Below are 20,985 nucleotides of genomic sequence, written 5' to 3' on the forward strand. Positions count from 1 at the left end.
AACCAGTTACTATGACATATCAATAATCATATAGAACAACTAAACTTCTTGTCTTCAAGGGTGAATGACTATAAATAGACACAAGGGGACTTTGGGGGGAGATGAAATGTTCCATATCATGACTGTGGTGGTTACATAATTTGTCAAAACTCATCTAACTGAAACTTTAAGTTAGAGAATTTCATTCTATATAAACTGTATCTTAATAAGCAGAGAATGCCAAAAATAAATGAAATGAGCTTACTATCTTTTAAAAAATTTTAATGGTTTACATGATGAGAGTATTAATAAAAATATAGTGCTCAAAATAGAAATTTAAACTAAAACCCAGTATTCTTACATTCTTAAATTATTTTCATGTATATTACCTCAATGAGCCCTTTCCCTAACTCTGAAAAATGGGGAGGAAGGAAATATATTAGTGAACACATTTCACCTATAGGAACACTGATGCTCGAAGGAAATGACTAGCCAAAACTAAGAAAACCACCAGGTGGCAGAGCCAAATCCAAACTTCCATTTCTGATCCTTTATCCCTTAGTCTACTGCACTACCACTTCTTAGTAATATTAACTATGTACAACAAACATCACTGAGTGCTTACTATCTCTCAGGCTCAGTGCTAAATGCTTTACATGTGTAATAACATTTAATCCTCATAATAACCCTATACAAAAGTGGTTACTGTTTTGTCCCCTCCCTTTATGGGACCCTAGACACTGACAAGATAATTCACTTCCCATACAATGAACTGGAATTTGAATACTGATCCATTTGACCAAAAGCTATACCACTATATAGTACCTCACAAAGATTAAATACTTAGTTATACAGCAAAAGGTATTAAATTGTCATAGCAGGTCTACTTAAAATAATACTTTTTCTTTAGCTTATACTTAAGAATATACAAACTGGATATGTACAACTGAATACTCACATAAAATCTCATGATAAAACAAACTATTAGAACAACCTGTATAACTAATTCATTTCCAAGTCTCAATTTATATCCTGTATTTTAAACAATATTAAACAATATGACATAAAATTATAATAAAACGCTTTGTATTTCACTGTAATGGAAATTAAGCTGTTAACATTATAAACACATTTTCCCCAATTTTAAAGAGACCACATTAAAGAAGATACCAATTTAATCTTCTACTATGAATATATGCCACTGAAAATAACTTATCTGTGATTTTGTTGTGACTAGGTTACATTTTAGTTTATTTATTAAACACACACTTGCTATACAATTTTTATAACAACCTCAAAAGTTAGGTATTAATTACTCCAATTTGCTGCTGGTTATAAAAAGATAAGACAAGACTAAATCTATCAAATGTCTATAAATCTTAGGTTAGACAGCATTTCCAAATTGTCAGATATTTAGACACTGGGGGGTTCTGTAATTTTCAGATAATTTTCCAATTTGTTGCCAGATGGAAAATAAGACAATCCTGATATATCAAAATGCAATATAACAAATACTTTTGCTACTCATTCAATAGAAGTACTCATTAAAAGATAATTTCTAAATGTACCACACTGATCTACAATATATTTTCTTGAATATGTTACTGTTAGCTTTTCAGTATTAGAAACTGTTATATTCAAATTATTTTAGAGAAGAATATAAACCATTTAAGTTTCTTATGGACTGTATATGTTACAATGTCATAACCTATAGTAACTGTATGTTGAACAAGCTGAATTTCTTATTACTTAAAATTCAGTGAGAAATATCTCAAGATATAATTATAGAATTGATAATAATTTAAAAACTCTATTTCATATGTAGTTCCAAATCAATCAAAAGAATATAGTATTTAAATATATTTCCAGTTTAATTAATCAGAAATAACCTCACTTTATTTGTTTAGGTTATACTTGGATTAGAAATAAAAACACAGCACACCATATTTTTAACTAGTAACTTTTAGGTTAATCACAATACCAAAAGAACTACTCAGTTAAGATATATAAAACTATCTGTAATTTCTGAACAGAAAGAATTCTGGCAAGTTTAAATAATAAGGCTTTCTTGCTGCCCCAAAGCAACAAAATTTACAATGATCTCACTTTTTATCCACCATGTTGAATGTAGGCAACAAAAGAAGTTTTTAACCTCCTATGAAACCCAAGAACTCTAAGATTCTGTTAAAGGTATGTTAAAGTTGTTATGCTAAATACTTGTAAGTGGTTTCTCACATATTTGTTTAAAAAACAATTCTTTGATTTATTGCCTTCATTTTTTTGTGAATAGTCTTTAAAAAAAAGAAAAATAAAAAATAAGAGGAAAATACAATAATCTTTATTCATTTTTTTACTGAAGTATAATTAATATGCATCAGTAATCTTTAACATGAGGAAGACTATTTTAAACATGTGGCCAATTCACACTTCATGTTTAAATTGAATTAGGATAAAAATATCTTTTAGAAGTAAACAAAAACAAAATAAAAAAAGGGTCTTGAAAATGGACCAGCATTTGAAAATTGGAAGGAAATTATCTAATATCTTTTAAGACAATAAAAGTCATAAAATTTTGATTTAAATGTCTTTAAATGTAATTTTCTAATTAAATAGCTTTAAAGCATTTCATTTAGGATTCTTCCAAATTGGTCAACTCAGCAAATCATCTTGAAAATTTGGTAATTTTAGGAACCATTTTCAAAATATTAAAATGTGTAACTCACTAATAAATGAGCTGTAACTGTTAAATGGTATTTTTATAATTGCTAAGATTTTACTTTATCTAAATAGTTTTTGACACTGACATTTTCAACAGCCCCAAGAATAATAATAACCACAATTATTTTCCATGTGAAAAATGTTTTCATGCTAAACTATGATAAAAATAAAGATGGCTAATAAATTGGTGATGAAATATTATGAAAAAAATCATTAAACAAGAACATACTGGTGTAAATTTGTTTTCATAAATTATATAATTAATAACCACTGAGACATGAACTCTCTGCTACATCAACTGAACTGTGTATAATACATAAAATTTTCATATATTTAAAAACTATCCATCTCCAAAAGTTTTCATATCCTCTACTGTTAATAAAAATGCTTTAAATTTATCTGTTATACTAATTATTCTTATTTCTTCTATTTCCATTGCTTTGAGATATTTTCTGAGCAAAGTAATAAAAGGAACATAAAAAATATAAATCATTGTAACACAGACATTTGTGTTTTTCATTAAGATCAAAGTATAAGTCAGAAATAAAGAGCATAAGAAGAAAACATCAATACATGGAAGGTAAATTAAGAATTCAAAACCAAATTATTAATAAATATTTAAGCCTAATCAAGTAATGGTAGCTAAATTATAGACATTTTAAAATTACACTTTTCTCTCCAGAAAAAAAAATTCTTACATAAACAGTGAAATAAATGAAATACATTTATGTTAAGAATTCTTTATACCATAGTGATGGCAAAGAATTATAGATATATAACTGAAAAAGCAAAGAAAATATTATTATGCAAATGAGCTGAAGAGAGGAAAATAAAGAGAATGGATTCTGCACCCCACCCCCAACAAAATAAGATTTACTTTTTCTTATTAGGTAAGAAAATGACTTTGGAAATAAATACCAAAATTTATGTAAAGAAAAACTTACATGATAATAAACATCAATAAGTAGTTATTAAGGAACACTGCCCTTCTCCAAAAAGATCTAACTTTACCATGTGAGTCATCTAAACTATCATTAAATATTTAAGTTCTGTCAAAGTTTATAATATTTCAAAAGGTTATAAGAGACCTCTCCAGGTAATTTAAACATGTTATCCCACAATCTAACTGTGGATGCAATTTCTTTGAACTTATCAGTAATGATAAACTAAAAGAAATATTAATTATTAGCACTTACAAAATAATTGTACTCTCACTAACGAAATCACCTTAGTAGCAACCTAGACTTACAAATCTGTACTAACCATGTATGTATATTCTTAATTCAATTAAGAGACAAATCTCTGTGCTTTGCACTGGACTCTCAAGTAAGAAATTCCTACAAATGTATCCTATTTACAAACTAAATCATCATCAAGATTTTCCAATTTTAATTATCAAATATTTTAAGGAACAACTCAAAAACAATAAGCTGTAACAAAATTCAAAAACATAGTATCTATATATTCTTGTAAGTTTTTAAAACTATTATTAAATGCTATCAAGTTTCCATATTAACGTGTGTCAAAATACACATATTCATTACCAGTCCATAATCATATGATCATTTAAATCACAAGTTAATATTAGGAAGTCAAATGAAGACTGTCATTTTTAAACTACCAATGGTCACATAACATTCTCAAATAGCAGAATCTCACTGCATTTATCAAAAAGTCTAAAGATAAGAAAAGTACAGTACCTAAGTCATCTTTATTTTTGAGATGTTGGTGACACTACAGAGACTAGAAGAAAATGTGATTGTATTCTTGCCAACAAATTTTAAATAGAATTATGTTAACTATGAATGTACAGCTCTATTTTAAAACTACACATGCATGTATTCTCCTCATTTCATAGCAACTAAATTGTTCTTAATGTGCAATTCTTTGCAGTAGAGTTTTTTTTTGTTATTCCTGTTTATTTTTATGTATTTTATGTATTTATTATTGAAGTATATGTAGTCAATATTATTTAAAGAAAAAAAATTCCTGGGAGCCATGGCATGAACTTTGAAATATTATGTCAAACTAAATCATTTTTTTATTTCCCCAAATATATACAATTAAAAATGTTTTGTAATACTTAAAAAATACCTAGTGACACATGTATTTCTAAAGACTAAAAAAAAAACCCAAAACTATTCCATGTACTTAAAATAATGAGTAGATATTGGTCCAGCTGAACATTTAAAATTCCTAATTACCAACAATGATTATTCTTTCATAACAAAATAGTATATAGACATAATGGGGGAAAATCTAATTTTAATTATACATTAAACATAGTATGTGTTCCAAAATTCTCATACAGTAAAAATGGCAGTAAAATAGTAATTTAAAAAGTATTTTAAAAACTTTTGTTAAGTGGTCCTGAGCTGCAACCTGATTGTGTAAGTGATGCTGACATCATGCCTGCAGACATCATTTATAAACATCTAATTATTGCAATTGCTTGGCTAAAATCTGTAGGATTCCTGCCTTGTTCAAAACAATTATTCATATGATTTATATGTAATTTATGTGAGTCCCAATATAAGAGAAACTCCTCTACCAAGGCATCTAAATCAATAAGAAAAAAATAAAAAAGCAACTGAAATCTACATAATTTTCCCCTAGGAAAAAAGTGAGATATGTTTCAAAAAAACAAATACTGTAGCCATCAAAAAAACTCCTTGAAAAATCTTTTTCTAATTTTAATTTAAAGAGTATCACTGCTCTGGTTTTTTACATCACAAAAATTCTAATACTTAAGTTTTATCAACTTTTTTACATATTTCTTCCTAAAAATGTAAGAATACAAATATACAAATTTTATGAGAATTTTTCTCATACACCATTTTAATACTGTTTTATTAGTAAATATGTGATTTGTAACATAAGATTAAAGCAAGTTTAATATTAATAACCAATATCTGTACTCTAGAAACTCTTCACTATCTGTAAATAAAACTTTTCCAGCAATATAGTATTTCATAATTCAGTGGATACACTTGAGTTTGGCAACATATAACCATTAAACAGCTTAAATTTGGATTAATTGTGATTCTAAACATTAATGCTAGTTAATGAAATGTGTAATATTTGAATGTATTAAAAGGTAAACACAGGAAACCAAATTATAACAAGGTGTGATCAAAGAAGAAAAGGGCTATTCTTTTTCATTCATCTATAAAACAAATTTATGAGATTGTAAAGAACAATTTAACAACCTCAAGAAGGTTCAAAGTGGGGAAAGCCAGAGCCTGAGAGAAAATGGATTTGTCAATGATTTCAGTCATTCAGTATAGGGAGAAAAAAAAAGCAGAAAATGTAGGTTCATTTTGCAATATAAAGTAGGGGGCATAAAATCCAGTAGCCTGTCTATGGACTTCTATTTATATATTTAAACCTTGTTTCAATTCACAGATTATGCTGATCCTTCCACATGTAAACAGCCAATATTGATGGCAAGGCCCTTAGGAAAGGAAAACACACACCACACAGCAAGGTCAGGAAGCTACCAACCACCACAGGACAACAGATCAAAACAGAATGGTTTCATATGTTTCTATTGTTTATATACTTAATTTGAAGATGATATTCCTTGGGGAGTATAGGAGGTTGTAAATATTACCAGGAACATGCAACACAGTATCAAATAAAATATATACTTTTCATGCAAATATACTAAGTGTTTCCTGCATGTATCTGTCAGTCAACCTGTAGTATTGAGAGCATTTCATTCAATTTTTTAAACTTAAATGTCAAGCCAAAATAAACCTCTTTGGTCTTAAATCCCTTTACTCCTAAGAATTCCTTACAGAGAATTACCTTCTTTCAATGAAATAATCAAGCTCACAAATTGTAATTTTTTTCTTTTTACTAGATTAAGCAATAGAGGAGTGAAAATGGAAGAGGCATTAATTCACTTGTTTCCAGGTTAAAATTTTGAAAATGATAAGCAATGACATTCTGTTTGGTATTTAAGCATCTTACAAATTACAACATGATATAAGCAATGGTGGAAATTTATTCAAAGTAGCAGAGGAGAACATTTTAAACATACAAACTAGAGCCACAGCTGGCCACATGTTTTTTGAGTTCAGTTTCTTAAAGAGACAGTATCCTTGGACCCATGCCCTAAAAGGGAGCACATTTCCAAAATGCCTGATTACCAAACATCTTCTCTTGGCATTTCTTCAAACCCACAGTAGGCCAACAGTGTTCTATTTTATTTTACTATAAAATCAAATTATTTTTATTTGGCTCTACAAATGACTCTCCAGGAAGCAGAAACAAATAAATAGGGGAAGCTACTGCGACTGAAGATACCAAAAGTAAGGGGATCCAGACATTTCCTATAATAGCAATTTTTTTAAACTTAAAATGATTACTGTCTCTTCATTCATTTCCCCATTCGTTCACTCTGCCTAGGCGACGGACAGAGTATATTGTAACCGGTAACACCGGAAGCCACACTACAGCAGTTTCGCTGTCGAATGCAGAGGGGAACTTGCTAATAAAGTCAACCAGCACCATAGCAATGAAATTTCAAAGACATTTTCTGATTAGAAAAAGATACACAGTAAGGGGTCCGTACACATACCCTAAAAACCGGATTAACTCAGGATGGTAAGGAAGAGTTCCTTTTTCAGTGTATGTCCACTGACAAACCTACTGACCAACTCTGGCACATGGAAAAAAAGAGAAGGCGGAGGGGGGGGGTAAAGAAGTTTGGCTTACTTGGTGTACAAACACATCGACTGGAATTTCCAAGGGGCTTCCCTCTCGGTTTATCATGGAGATGAATCCAAATCCCATTCGCACATTGAACCACTTACAGTGGCCAGTTCCGTGCAGAACCTGGGATTCTTCCTCTGCCTGCTCTGGCAGCTTCCCGGGCTCTTCTCCACCACCTTTGCTTGCCCCGCCTGAGTAGAACAGGACAAAAAGAGTCAGTTAGTCTGGATTCCCAAACTGTTCACTGAAAGAGAGAGGGGGAAAAAAAAAAAACAAAACCTGATTGGGGCGTGGGGGTAAGAAATAGAAACTCAAAAAAAATGGTTGATTCCTTTTTTCTACAGAAAATATTTAAAAGGAAAGGGTTAAAAGGGGGAAGCGGGGGAGGCGGGAGCCACACTATTCTATCGATCACATCAACTTCCACTTTTCTGTACATACGTGTACTTTTTCATTTAACTCCATTTTCCAGCCACATATTACAGTACAGCGTCGATATTTTACTTGCATATTGCTGATTTAACACTGATCCCATTTACAAAGAGAAATTTTCAGCGAAACTATTCTCTCCTGAGGGCACGAGGAGGAAAGAGAAATCCTGAAGATGGTTAGAACTAGTTAGTGCACATGCGGCAGCAGCGAATCCAGGGTTATTTGCACTGTGCATTCCCCTCCCCCCCAATAACTTTCAATTAAAGTTGGGGTGGAATGGGGGAGGGGGCAGGTGTATAAAAGTTTTCTTGGGCTCACTAACTGAAACTGCGCTTAATCACACTCAAACAATTCAAACAATAGCCCACTGAAAGCTTTTCAAGTTGTGAATCAGTGTGGGCGGTACAAAACATTTTTGGAGATCTATAACAATAGGTTGCAGAAAGCCCCATTGCGCGATGGGGAGCGGGGGGTAAAGCCCAGTATTGGGGTAAAAGGGGAAGGGGGGGACGGGCAAAGAAGGGTGGGAAAGGGGGAGGGTGGAGAGAAAGGAAGAGAGAAAATCACAGTAAAACAATAGAAAAGAAAATTAACCTTCGGCCATGTTGCCCCACGGGCCCTCAGCTCCAAACTCGTGAGATGAAAAGTTTCCCTTTGGAACGGAGCGATCTTCTGCATCAATCTAACATCTTGATTTTGTGCGATCACAAATTTAGCTCGCATGGTCTAATGTGCTTTCCCTCTTTTGATTTTTTTCTCTTCTCTCTCCAGTTTCTGGCCCCCTGAGCCACGTGACTTTGTCAATTACATGCTTTCTTGCTACTAATTTCACCTCGGATCCTTAAGGGGCTGGCAAGAGGAAGAGATAACCAATCGCCATTTCATCTATGCTGACATCAAAATAATTTATGAATGAACATGAAAAACTCAAACATGTTATCTTAAAGAGAATTTGAGACGCTTCTTTACGATAAATCAGAATGCTGATTTCGTGCTTTTACTTAAACACAATGGAGGGTTCCTATGAATCGTCGATTTAGAAAAACGGCAGTCATATATGTGCACACGCGTGCCTTACACACAAGCCTGTCTAAATAATCTCATTTAGGGGGAAAAAGCCATTTAAATAAAGCAACCGATGTTACGCTTTTTTTCCCCCCTAAGAAGTCAGCTGCTCCATAGTAGTAAACCTGCCCGGAGTGCAAATTTCATATTTAATTCAATTCTTAGAGGAAAATATATAATTTACAAACGATCTAATTAAACCTAATTACATCTCCACGAAACTTTGGATAATAGTAACATACACATACAATAAGACGAAAGCGTACAATTACCTGATCGTGCCCAGAAATTTTTTTCAAATTTAAAATAAGACCCTACCGGAAAAATCGCTAGCACCTTCACGTACTCAAATTACGTTTAGGTTTATCATTTCTGAACATTTTGAAGGGGGAATTGTACTTCACAGGTTTCTCCGCCATCTCTTTCCGGGGGAGGAGATGTGATTAATGACTTCCTAAATAACAGACCAGTTTTCCAGCCTAACATAGAGTGAACCTCAATCAGCGGCGATTGTTCCCCAAGAGCAAGACGACGTAGGGCAGGGAGGGGGAGGGGAGCGCCAGGCAGGGGAGGTGAAGAGGAGCCGCCAGCACAGGCGGCTGCAGAGCCAGAGAATGAGGTGGGGGAGGGAAAAAAAAAAAAAAAAAAAAGCGGTGGCAGGCGGGGGGAGGGGAAAGGAAAGAGGACAAGTGGGAGAAAAAAGGTAAATTCATATATTGATTGGACCCTGACATTTAAAAAGTCCACTACCAATGGACAGACGAGTCAAATAAACGAAAATGTAATAACGGATTAGGCTCCTACTGTCTCTTCTCTGGCCTGGCCCCAGTTTCAAAATGCTTATCCTTTAACTTTCAAATTGATTCAAACGATCGTTTATTACTAGATGCTGACTCCAATATTACCGCCCTCTTCGAATACAATAAATATTATGGGTCAACTAGAAATGCTTTACTTCCTTTAAAATATAAAATACAACCTGTTTTTGAAACCTTAAAAGCCCCACCACTCTTTCCCCTACCATACCCCCCATTTTCTTAAACAAGCAGTTTACGGAGAAACTGTACAGATACCACTTCCCTTGGGCAAAGCTACTGAGTTGACCCTCCCCCACCTTACCCGCAATCCCCCTCCCGGCGCTTCAAACAGGACTACACTCCGAACTCCAGCCACTGTTTCTCACAAACTAAAATGTGGGCATTCTGAATCTAAAAGCATTTGAAAACCCACAGAATGCACCTATTTACACCTCGTCCCCATATTAAATAACTAAATATAAATTCATACTAATTGGTTCAGAACTGAAATAAATGGGTGTATCTAAATAGTTTTTTTCAGCCTTTTTTGGTAAAAGGCATCAATCAAGACTGATCAATTTGGAAAGATTTTTCGTGTTTATTTCTTTTGTTGCTTCCCAGAAAAGGAGATAAAGCTTTCTCATTTTATTTACTTTGGGGAGAATAACCATGTTCTAGCTGGTAGGGAGGGAAGCAAAAATGTAAAAATCCAAATGATTTTGCAAGAGTAACAAAAGTGCTCAAAAAAATTATTTGCTAACAAAACATTTTTAGGCATTAATTACGCTGACCTATAATGAAGTAACTTTAACGATGGCATTTCAGTTTAAACATCTTACATAATATTGAAATATAAAAAACTAATTTAAAATAAGTTATTTGTTTTTTATATCTTAAATGAGAGAATTGCTTTTTAAAATCAACATATGATAAAAAATTAACATCTGAAAAAAATCAACATCTGGAAACAGAGAAAAACAATCTGAAAAAGTATTCATGGAAATTAAGGGTAAGTGCCATTATTTATTAAAGTAATTATCATAAAATTCATAGACCAGTATAGTCTAGTGTTGTCACCAACACACATTTATGGTAAACAATATTTTATCTGTAAGTTTATTTTTAATTAGAAGATAGTTTAATCATCATAAAAATCAGAAACCATATATAGGTGGATTCTGAAACCCTTGCTAATTGTTAAATTTGATGAGATTCAAACCTATCGATCTATATATGAAAACTGTGAAATACCATAACTGAACCACATTGAATGGTATGGTTATGAGAATCAGAGCCTCGCCTGATTGGGGGCCTCCAGTATTAGTGGAATTAAGGTAGGGTTCACTGGACTGGTCACTGGTGTCAAAGGTTATCGACTCATTCATTTCCTGAGAGGGACATCAGCCTTTCAAGTTGTGTAGAAGGCTTTTTCCAACTGGGAACTCTGAGAAATCCTCTAACATTCATTCACAAAGAATTTAAGCCAAATACGTGTACATACCTGGGGGATGGGGAGGAAAGACAGAGGGAGAGAAGAGAAGAGAAAGAGTAAAAGAGGAGGAGGGGAGCAAATTGGGAAGGGAGTGAAGGAAGGAGACACAGTGAGACAGAAAATATCACTATTTCAGGGATATGGCATTGTCGTTCAAATAGATTCATCTTTTCTGCTTAAAATCCTTTTATAAAACTAACCATAATCTCTTTAAGCTCTAAAAGTGCTTCTTTCACAGAAAATAGTCCTATGAATCTCCTAGAATGCTTTCCAATTTGTCACCTTCCTGAAGTCTTCTGGTTTTAATTTTTTTCTCATTTCCTACTTGTTTTTAGTGCCAGAAAGACCTGTGTTTGACTCAAAACGCATGTTTTGTGAAAGCCAAATCTTTTAGTAGCTTGATTTATCATAGTTCTTTCAAAATGTTTCAAAAATGAGTTCAAGTAGTGACAAAGAATCATCAACACACTGGGGAGAAAAATTAAGGAATTAACCTATCATATGCCTGTTCGTCATCACAATCTAAGATTTCTTCATTTAAAAAAATGAGGTACATATTTTATTGGCTGTTTTCTTTCTTTCCTTTTTTTTTTTTCCCCTCCAAAAACTCCAAGAGTACAATGCAAGGAGCCTAAAGAGGTGCCAGAGCCACCAAAGTTGCTGTCAACTATAAGCAATGAGTGACTTCTATTCCAGCAGAAACAATGCTTTGGTTCTTCTTAAAACTAGGAGGAGGGGCCGTGGCACTGCGGCGAGCGACTCCACCAGCGCTCTCCTCCCGGCAAATAAGGCTGGGGTCTGCAGCCCCAGCGCTGCCTTCGCAGCCGCGAATCTTCCCGCGCAGCTTGCGCCCCAGGGTCGCCAAGACCCCCAGGCCAGCGGATCCGCCCTTTCCCTCCACCTCCCGCCCCAGCAACTTCCTGTCCCCTTTCTCTCCCCAGTCACCTTTCCCTTTATTCATCACATCCCCACCTCCTCTCCAGAAGTCAAACCCTTCCAAAGAGAATGGTGATTTCTCACTAATAAGGGCTTTTAAATTTGTCATTTTTGTCCCCAAGAACACTAAACAAAAGAAACCCATGCCTTCACTATTATGAAGGCAACACTTGGCACAATCTTCTTTTACTGCATATGTATGGCACTTATAATTTGGTCCCTTTATCTGTGAGATGTCAGACTGTCTGCTATCTAGGAGAAGTGAAGTCAAAGGGGAGCGCAATCAGAACCCGAGATTGACCACCACCCCCACCCCCACTCCCCCATCAAGTCAAACCTAAAATGGAGCTGTCTTCAGACAGAACTCTGGCGCCGTCCTTTCGGGAAGCCGGGAAAATGTGGCAATGCGCCTTTGGAAACCAGGAAAAGACTTATGCAGGGAAGGGGGTGGGGGGCAGCTAGGGACCATTTTAGGGAACCAACGCTGGAGCCCGGAGTGAGGTTTCCCTGCCAAAAGCTGCGCACCCACACGACGTGCAAACTGTTCCCGATCCCTCCCACTCACTGCGTATCAGTAAACTACTCGCAAATTACTTTTCTTGAAATTGTTACAATACGGAGTCAAATGAAAGAGTACTTGCCTGGGTGCACTGGTCTTACAGTAGAGGCACTTCAGAATTGGGGGAGGGGGATAATTTTGTTTTTGTTTCCAAAAAGCAAAATTCCATCCTCATTTAATTTCCTTACCTGGAAGCAAAATGCTCTGGCTTAAATACAATTGTTCCAATTTGAGGATTTTTTGATAATTTTTAGACAGCTGTAAAAATCTCTTAATTTTTTTCCTTAAATATCTTTACACATTTCCCCAGGTATAATCAAATTACAGAAAAACAGGAATTGATTAGCATAAAGCTGAAGTTTTCCAGATAAATTGCCTTCAAATTTCAAAAGCAAACAACTTTCTTCTTTCCTTTTTGATCAGTTATCTTTCAGCAAAATATTTAAAGCAACACAATTAATTCAGAAAAGGAGGATTATTTTAAGACCACCATTTTGTAGAAACTTTCTTTTTAAAAAAACTGGAATAGAAAAAAATCCTATTCTATTAATATACTTCTCCCCCAATGAAAAGGAGAAATATAAATTTTGTTATTATTCCTCCCAAATATTTTCTGAATTGTTCTTAAAACTTCCTTAAATGATTTTAATTGGAACAGAAATAGGTTTGAAAGATCATTTGGTGATAAGCATTACATTACTTTGCCCAAAATAGCACAAAAAGAAGCTTCATGTTTTATTTGAAAAAATGAGTTATATTTTTCACCTATAATACTTGAACATGTATTTTTCATAATTTAAGAATATTTTTGCAGTGAATACTTTCTGTTTGTAGAAATTACACTAAATAATGTAAACATACAAGTCTTTCCCTGTAATGAATGAAAATTTATTCTTTAAAACTTGATCTCATCAAAAGAAATAATAAGCTGAAATAAGAGTATAGACTACTTCCAAGTTATTTCTTTAATATCTTCACTTTGGGTTTATTTGCAGGAAGGAGACGGGTAGATGGAAAATGGAAAGGAAAGAAGAGAGCAGGAGTAAAAGATTAGTCAAGTGAGAAGAAATCTTCAGGCTTTGAAGATGCCTACATGAGAAGCAAATCTGTGGAGAAAAAATATCTAACTATATACTGAAGACCAGGGTTGCCTGGCTTGCTCAGTTTGGTAGAGCATGGGACTCTTGATCTTGGGGTGGTGAGTTCAAGCCCTATGTTGGGTGTAGAGATTACTTAAACTAAATAAAATTTGAGAAGGGAAGAAAGGAAGGAAGGAAGGTAGGCAGGAAGGAAGGAAGGGAGGAAGAAAGAAAGAGGGAAAGGGAAAAGAAAAGGAAATTGGAGGCCAGAGTTCTGGTCCCATTTAATGACCTTATGACTGAAGGCTAATCATTGACCTTCTCTGGGTCTCAGTTTCCTCATCAGCAATGTGAGGAGACTGAACCAGTCAATCTTCAAGTTTTTCAGCTTAAACGTAATCTCTGGAAATAAACTTTCTTTTGGTCAAAGTGGAGCTTCTCCCTGGCCAACACTTTTTTAGTCACAAGGAAACACAGACATGAAACTTTATTGCAGTCACTTAACACGTTGGTGTTAACATTATTTCCCAACAGAAAAGAAAAAGGTCTCTGAACTGCCTCCAATTTGCCACCAGAGAAAAAATATAACCAGTAGTAAGGAGCAACTCGTTGGTAAATGAAAATATTGTAGCAACTTTTCAGAATCTTCTAGTTCAGGATACTCATTAAGAGCATCATCTCCATGTCAGGTCATGATCTCAGGGTTCTGGGATAGAGCCCCACATCGGGCTCTCTGCTCAGCAGAGAGCCTGTCCCCCTTCTCCCCCGCACCACCCCCCTGGCCTTCTTCTCTGTCTACTTGTGATCTCTCTCTGTGTCAAATAAATAAATTTTTAAAAAATCTTTTAAAAAAAGGTTTACATATCAAAAGTCTAGGTTTTATAGCACACCTAAAGAAATAAAAGGGTATGTATTTTTTAAAGTCTAGGTTTAAATTGTTATGAGTTCATATGATGTATTTTTGCAGTACAATGAGGAACAAATTTCATACATGTTCTTGAAAAGCAAAATAAATGGAGCTTCCAGATTAAGAAAATTTCCTGAATCCCTGAAAAATGTTTAATATATTGTGCTGTTTATGTTATGGTAAATTATCTGGAAATAGCACCAAGTCTTACCTTTAATTTAATTCAAACAGGTATCTCTAAGTTCCTATTTTGTTATGGGAGTTATAAAAATGAACAAGCCACAAATCTCCATAAGCATTTAAATATCTGTTATCTATCTTGCATGAATAACAGAAAAGGAAATCATAAAATCCAATTCTGCTAAAATAAGAAGGAAAAGGAGTTAATTAGAATATTTCTTCCACACAATTCTGGTGGGAGTATGAGTTTATAGATGAAATCATCTGGAGTACAGTAGGATATGGTACCCTTCTTGCCAAAGTGGAGTCAAGTTTTCTTATATGCCCCCAGTAACCTTTTCATAACCTTAGTCAAGTTAAATATTTAATTGGAAAAAAAGTAAAGACTAACCTGGGGCTGATGAAACCTGGTTGAATGACCTCATCATCTTCTGAAGAACCTAAAATCAGAGAACTCAAGTCAGTACTACATTAATTGCCTACATAATTGCCTCTTCTTCAGTTTAATGGCTTATTAGAAACCAATAAAATGCTTAGGTGTTTGACTCTGTGAAGTGACCTGTAAACTTTTTTTTTTAACAATTTAAGACTTAACCAGCAAAATCACAACCAATTGGCATAAACTTGCCTTTCATTCCTATTAAAGGACATTGGTTTAAAAAACATCTTAAACAAAACCATTAAGATTACTCTTAATTGTTCACGACCCAATTTTATTAAGAATAGTTTTAAATTTTTTCAGTTTTACATTGTAATTAAAAAATCCTATTTTTGAAGCCACTGTTAAAAATCAACCTAACTTAACATTTTATTGATGAACTTATTTGACTCTTCAGATATTTTAGAAGATAAATCATGAGAATATAATTGTGGTACTATACCATTCATATTGGGTCCATTACATTCATATATTATGTGAAAAAAATTGCTTTAATGGTAGTATGCTTAATCACTAAGTATATTTAATTAAAAGTATATATAAGATATATGAACCTACAATTTAAAAAGAAAAAACAGTTTTATTTCAAAAATATGAGTAAGTACTAATGTTTTTAATACTTCCACTGGCAGGGGCGCCTGGGTGGCTCAGTCGTTGAGCGGCTGCCTTCGGCTCGGGTCATGATCCCAGAGTCCTGGGATCGAGCCCTGCATCGGGCTCCTGGCTCAGTGGGAAGTCTGCTCCTCCCTCTCCCCACTCCCCCTGCTTGTATTCCCTCTCTCGCTGTCTCTCTCTCTGTCAAATAAATAAATAAAATCTTTAAAAAAAAAAAAAATACTTCCACTGGCAGATCTCATGACACAATAAAACTTGAAATAAAGAAGTTACCTGGTAATAAAGTATAGCGATTGGAAGAGAAACTGCTGACCACTGATTTATCATTTTTTCCCTGGGTTTAGAGTTATGGAGGTTTGGAAAATAGATTGGTTTGAACATGCATCCACTCACCTGCTACCACCCAGGATTGTCTTTCTTCCCTTAACCAACCTTTATACACTACATCTACCATATCAACTCACAGAAAATAAACCATTATGTGTAAATTCTTTAAGTTGCCATCTAATTTTCTTCTGAAAACGAAATGAAGGCTTTTCCAAGTGCAGAGTTCTACTGAATGTTGACCCAAGATTGTTCTTACAAAGGATGACAATTCCACTGAGCAAGATTTGGAAAGAATAGAGGAAGAATGTGAACAAAAGGCACGTGAACCCCTGTATATTAAATCCTTCAGTTATCCGGTGTTTACAACCAAAAGACAGAAGACAATGACAGACCCTAAAGTTAACAAAATCCATTATTAAACTTATTGAAATAGTTTCCCCTTGTATTGAACCTATATTGTTTTGTTTTGTACCTCTAAGTGGGAGTGTACTTAAATATTGTACATAAATTTCAACAAAACCCTAGCTCATGTTTTCCTATTCTAAAAACCCACAGCCTATGCTTGATCTTCTCTATGTGCTTATGGTTACAGAAAACTTCAAACCAAGATATTTGAAAGACGTGTAAAAATCAATAGGGATTTGTCTAAAATTTTTTCAAATACTTCATTTAATTATAAATGGCAGATTTAATAAAGTGAAAATCAAATGATGTAAGAAAGTTAGCTAAATGCTACTATAAGTTTGAATGATGAAGATGTTCAGATTTTTCACTATCTAAACTTGACATATGATTTTTTTTGGTTTTGGGTTTTTTTTTTTTTTGACAGTTTTAATATTATCATCCCTTTCAAAGAAAAAGTAAGATGGAATTATTTTGACATTAATATACTTTATTGAGGTTAGGTAATGGTTTAAAACTTTTCAAAAACAAGGGTAGGAAAAAAAATAGAATTAAATTTAAAGATGGATATTAAAATCTGTCCATCCAGTGTTTACTGAACAACTATTTCAGGAATGAGACAAATGTTAAATGTTCCTATCTTTACTATGGGTGACTATTTTTTGACATGAATAATAAAGAATAAAAAAGCCTTTGAATGCATGAAAATTCCAAAAACAGCTTTTTGTAATTTCATACATGGGTATTTTCATTTAATAATAAGAGTTTTTGGTAAATTTTAGAAAACAAAAATCTAATTGAAACTGTGATATCCTAAAATACCCTTCTCTGCTCCTTCACTAGAATAATCTCTTAATCATTTAAATCTCCACTTAGATGTCTTTTTCTTATTGTTCCATACTGAGTACAATGCCTCTCCCATATAATACTGTACTGTAATTGGCTGTAATAGCCCATGAAAATGTTCCCCGTCCCAACTTGACGCTATGCTCTGTGGTGGTAAAGGGCGGAGGGGACTGTGTATATTTAGCTCATCATTGTAATCCTAACATTCCTTAGTGTTCAGTACATATTTTTTAATGAACCAATGACTTAATGAATTTCTGAACCCCAGCAGACTACTTCTAGGATGGTTTTTATGAATTAAATGGACTTGTATACAAAATTTTCTTAAAACCATCTTTTCATAAAAGAGAATGTGATAGGCAATTAATCACTTGACAATTGCTAATGTGAAATATACACATATGAAGTGATTTCAATAATTTTACTTTATATATACATATACTATTACAAAATTGCTTAACTTATAATCACTGTTTACTACATTCTTAGATTTCATATTTCCTCCTATTAAAATATGTAACAACATTCTTCTCAAGTACTTTACATATTGTTGTTAATCCACTATTGTAACTATTCAATGTAAAAGAAAACTATTCTTTACTATACGCTCTTATTTTAAAATTGCCAAGCTCTTAAGCCCAAAGAATTGAGTAGTAATAAATAAAAAATGCTACTACATATTACTCAGAACTTTATTTCAATTCAATTTACATCATGTTAGTTTTTACTTCTTAAAAGAAGTTACTTTAAGTTGTCAAAAAACAATTTAGCAATAAAAAATATTCACTATAATAAAAGGAAAATTATTTCATTACTTATTCTCATCACTATAATTTCTCTACATTTAAAAAGATATCTAAAATAACAAATTTTGTTTCTCTTATTATCAGTATTTTCTAAGATAATGTAAATGCAAAGTACATTATAGTTTACTAAATAAAATATTCACTTTATGGCTTATAACAAAAATTAGCCTATTTACAATATATCTCAATTATCAATGAACTAAATAAATTCTTTGGAAAGCAAAATAGATAGCAATGTGACTCTTCCTTCTTAGAATATTTGGGAGAAAAGCTTTTAAAAAATGGCTATTTAAGATCATATAGCAAACATTCTACATAAACACCACAGTAAAGCCTAAAGCACAATACCTTTACGTTTATTGCAACTTAAATATAACATATACACATTTGAAATAAAATATTAGATATAGAAGTTCAATATTAAAGTCAATGTGTGTGCTTTATGAAAATGTTTTCTTACTCTGTTCTCTAAAGGAATGGTAATATGTATTAAAACCCTTCACTGTAATTATTTTTTGCAAATTGAGTCAATAGATAAATTCAAATGCTGCCTAAGTAAAATCAGGATAAATCATTTTGTAATTTCACTGAATATCCTACTGTAATTTTAGATAAAACTGAAAATGCTGTATTCTCACCTACACACAGACACAGAAAAATCAAAGAAAATTACCTACTTCAAACTAAGGTAAAACAAATATTTCCAGGTGACTTTACACAGTTGAAAACCCATTGTTATTGGAATGTTAACACAGAAAAATTCACATTTCTTAAAATGCTTAGAACATTATCTTGAAGAATGAATTTTTATTACTTTAAGAAAACATTTTAAAATTGCATTTTTATACTTATGAAGTAAATTATAATATATTACTTTTTAGTATTTATAATACATTATGTAAACACTTAACCTTAGAGGCTAATATCTATATACAGCTGAAATACAGAGATGAATTTAACTTTCTCAACCATTTTACAAACTGCAGTTTTATTGGTTTCACATAAAATATGAGCAGCTCTAGCAACCTCTTCAAACACTATAGTAAAAAAATTTTTATTCTAGAAAATAAAAAACTTCAATAAATAATAACTTAATTCAATTGGCAAACGGTCAAGACCATTTAAAGGCACTATGTTAAACGTTAATTGGTAAACAATTCTTTAATTTGAATGTGAGTGTTGTAGCACAATTAAGGCACAGCAGCTGGTTTTGCTAATGAAAACTGTATTTTTCACCATAAGAAAGAATAGTTTTATATAATAAAGCTCATAGTTGAGTCACTCTTGGGGTTACACTGAGTAAAATAAAAACAATAGTGGTTTTAGATTAAAAAGTCAAAATAATGGCAAAATTCCTGTCTTAATGAAGCTAATCACATATACTTTGAAGGCCCACCATAACTGTAAGATGAAAACTTTAGAGTAGCTTCTTGATATGGTAAACAAAAATGACTCTAAATAAACCTAAACACTTCCAGTTAATTACAGTATTAACAAAACAATTTTATTTGATAATACATTTTAAGTTTTAATATACAATATTAATGGTTAAAAATTTATACCACAAGAGATTAATGACTAAATGAGAAATTTCAGTGCATTTGAAATACTTTCAATAAACATTTAACAAAGATCAAAAAATGTTTTAGAGGCTGCTCACCCTTACCTCACTGCCAGTGATCTAATGGTATAATAAATGTAATACTAAATAAAAATAATAGGATTTTAAATAGCAGAGAAAATTATATACTAAGAGAATAATGCAAAAAGATAAAACAATTTACAGATTTTTTTCAAAAAATTTAAAACTACAGAAAAAGTAAAATCTCTTTTTAGTCTGTAAACCATAGAATATTTTAGCTGAAATATTTTTGAAGAATCTGAAAAAAATGTTACATAAAAGAATTGTTTGAAAAACATAAAAGTAGCATTTTGGTTCTTGAATTCCCAAGTAACAAACAGTGATTTGAAATATGTAGCAAATTTAAAACATGTTTTTTCACCATTAGAACTGGTCATTCAACACTAAGTCCTTTTTTCTATATAATTAAGCTTTTGTTCAGCCATGAAAAAACTAGAAACTGATTGCTTGAAAATGAGCTGCATGCCCTTTGTCCTGGTTTGTCACCTTTGACCCTTAATTTGATGATCCTGCATATCAACCCATTCTATTTTTAAGAAAATAATGTCAAAGTTCTATGCCTAAAATAGTACTTTTTACAAAAATATTAAATGTATCACAACATTCCTTTTCAGGTAATTTCTACAATGGTTTCACACTAGTGTTCATTTCACAGAGTATAAAACTCAATAATATTGTAAGCAATAACAGCCTGGTATTTATCCTGCTTCAGACAATAGAAAATTTCCTCAAAGTACTAAATCAAGATCATTATAATTTCAAAATTTATATTTTTCTCTTTCTTTAGAAATTGCTTATATTATTGTTTCTAAGTAGAATTTAGTTGAGTGATTTCTAACTTTATTAATTTCAATAATCACAAGTTGTTATGTTGATTTTGATAGTGCCAGAATATAAACCAGAATAAAAATGCAAATATCAAGTTCTTACTGAAACTTACAGTGGTATCAACTAAAAGTGTAGTTTTTGAGAACTCATTCGTTGCTTAAATTGGTTTTAAAACCTTGTCTTCATCTAAGTGACAGCTTTTGAAGAAAGGAAAAAA

General features: G+C 32.7%; 1 protein-coding gene across 1 annotated transcript in view; it reads right to left on the reverse strand.

Moving 5' to 3' along the window:
- The window catches only part of LOC111158327 (lin-28 homolog B), a 123,800-nt gene extending 115,348 nt beyond the window's left edge, over positions 1 to 8,452 (reverse strand). Inside the window, exons 1-2 of the mRNA XM_022520303.1 lie at positions 8,443 to 8,452; positions 7,420 to 7,607 (exon numbers count right to left, since the gene is read on the reverse strand). Coding sequence (XP_022376011.1) covers positions 7,420 to 7,607; positions 8,443 to 8,452 — 198 coding nt within the window. The remainder of the gene's footprint in view (positions 1 to 7,419; positions 7,608 to 8,442) is intronic.
- Positions 8,453 to 20,985: the final 12,533 nt, after the last annotated feature.

The sequence above is a fragment of the Enhydra lutris genome, unplaced genomic scaffold (genome assembly GCF_002288905.1).
Source record: "Enhydra lutris kenyoni isolate GAN:26980312 unplaced genomic scaffold, ASM228890v2 scaffoldscaffold58, whole genome shotgun sequence".
Taxonomy (NCBI): Eukaryota; Metazoa; Chordata; class Mammalia; order Carnivora; family Mustelidae; genus Enhydra; species Enhydra lutris.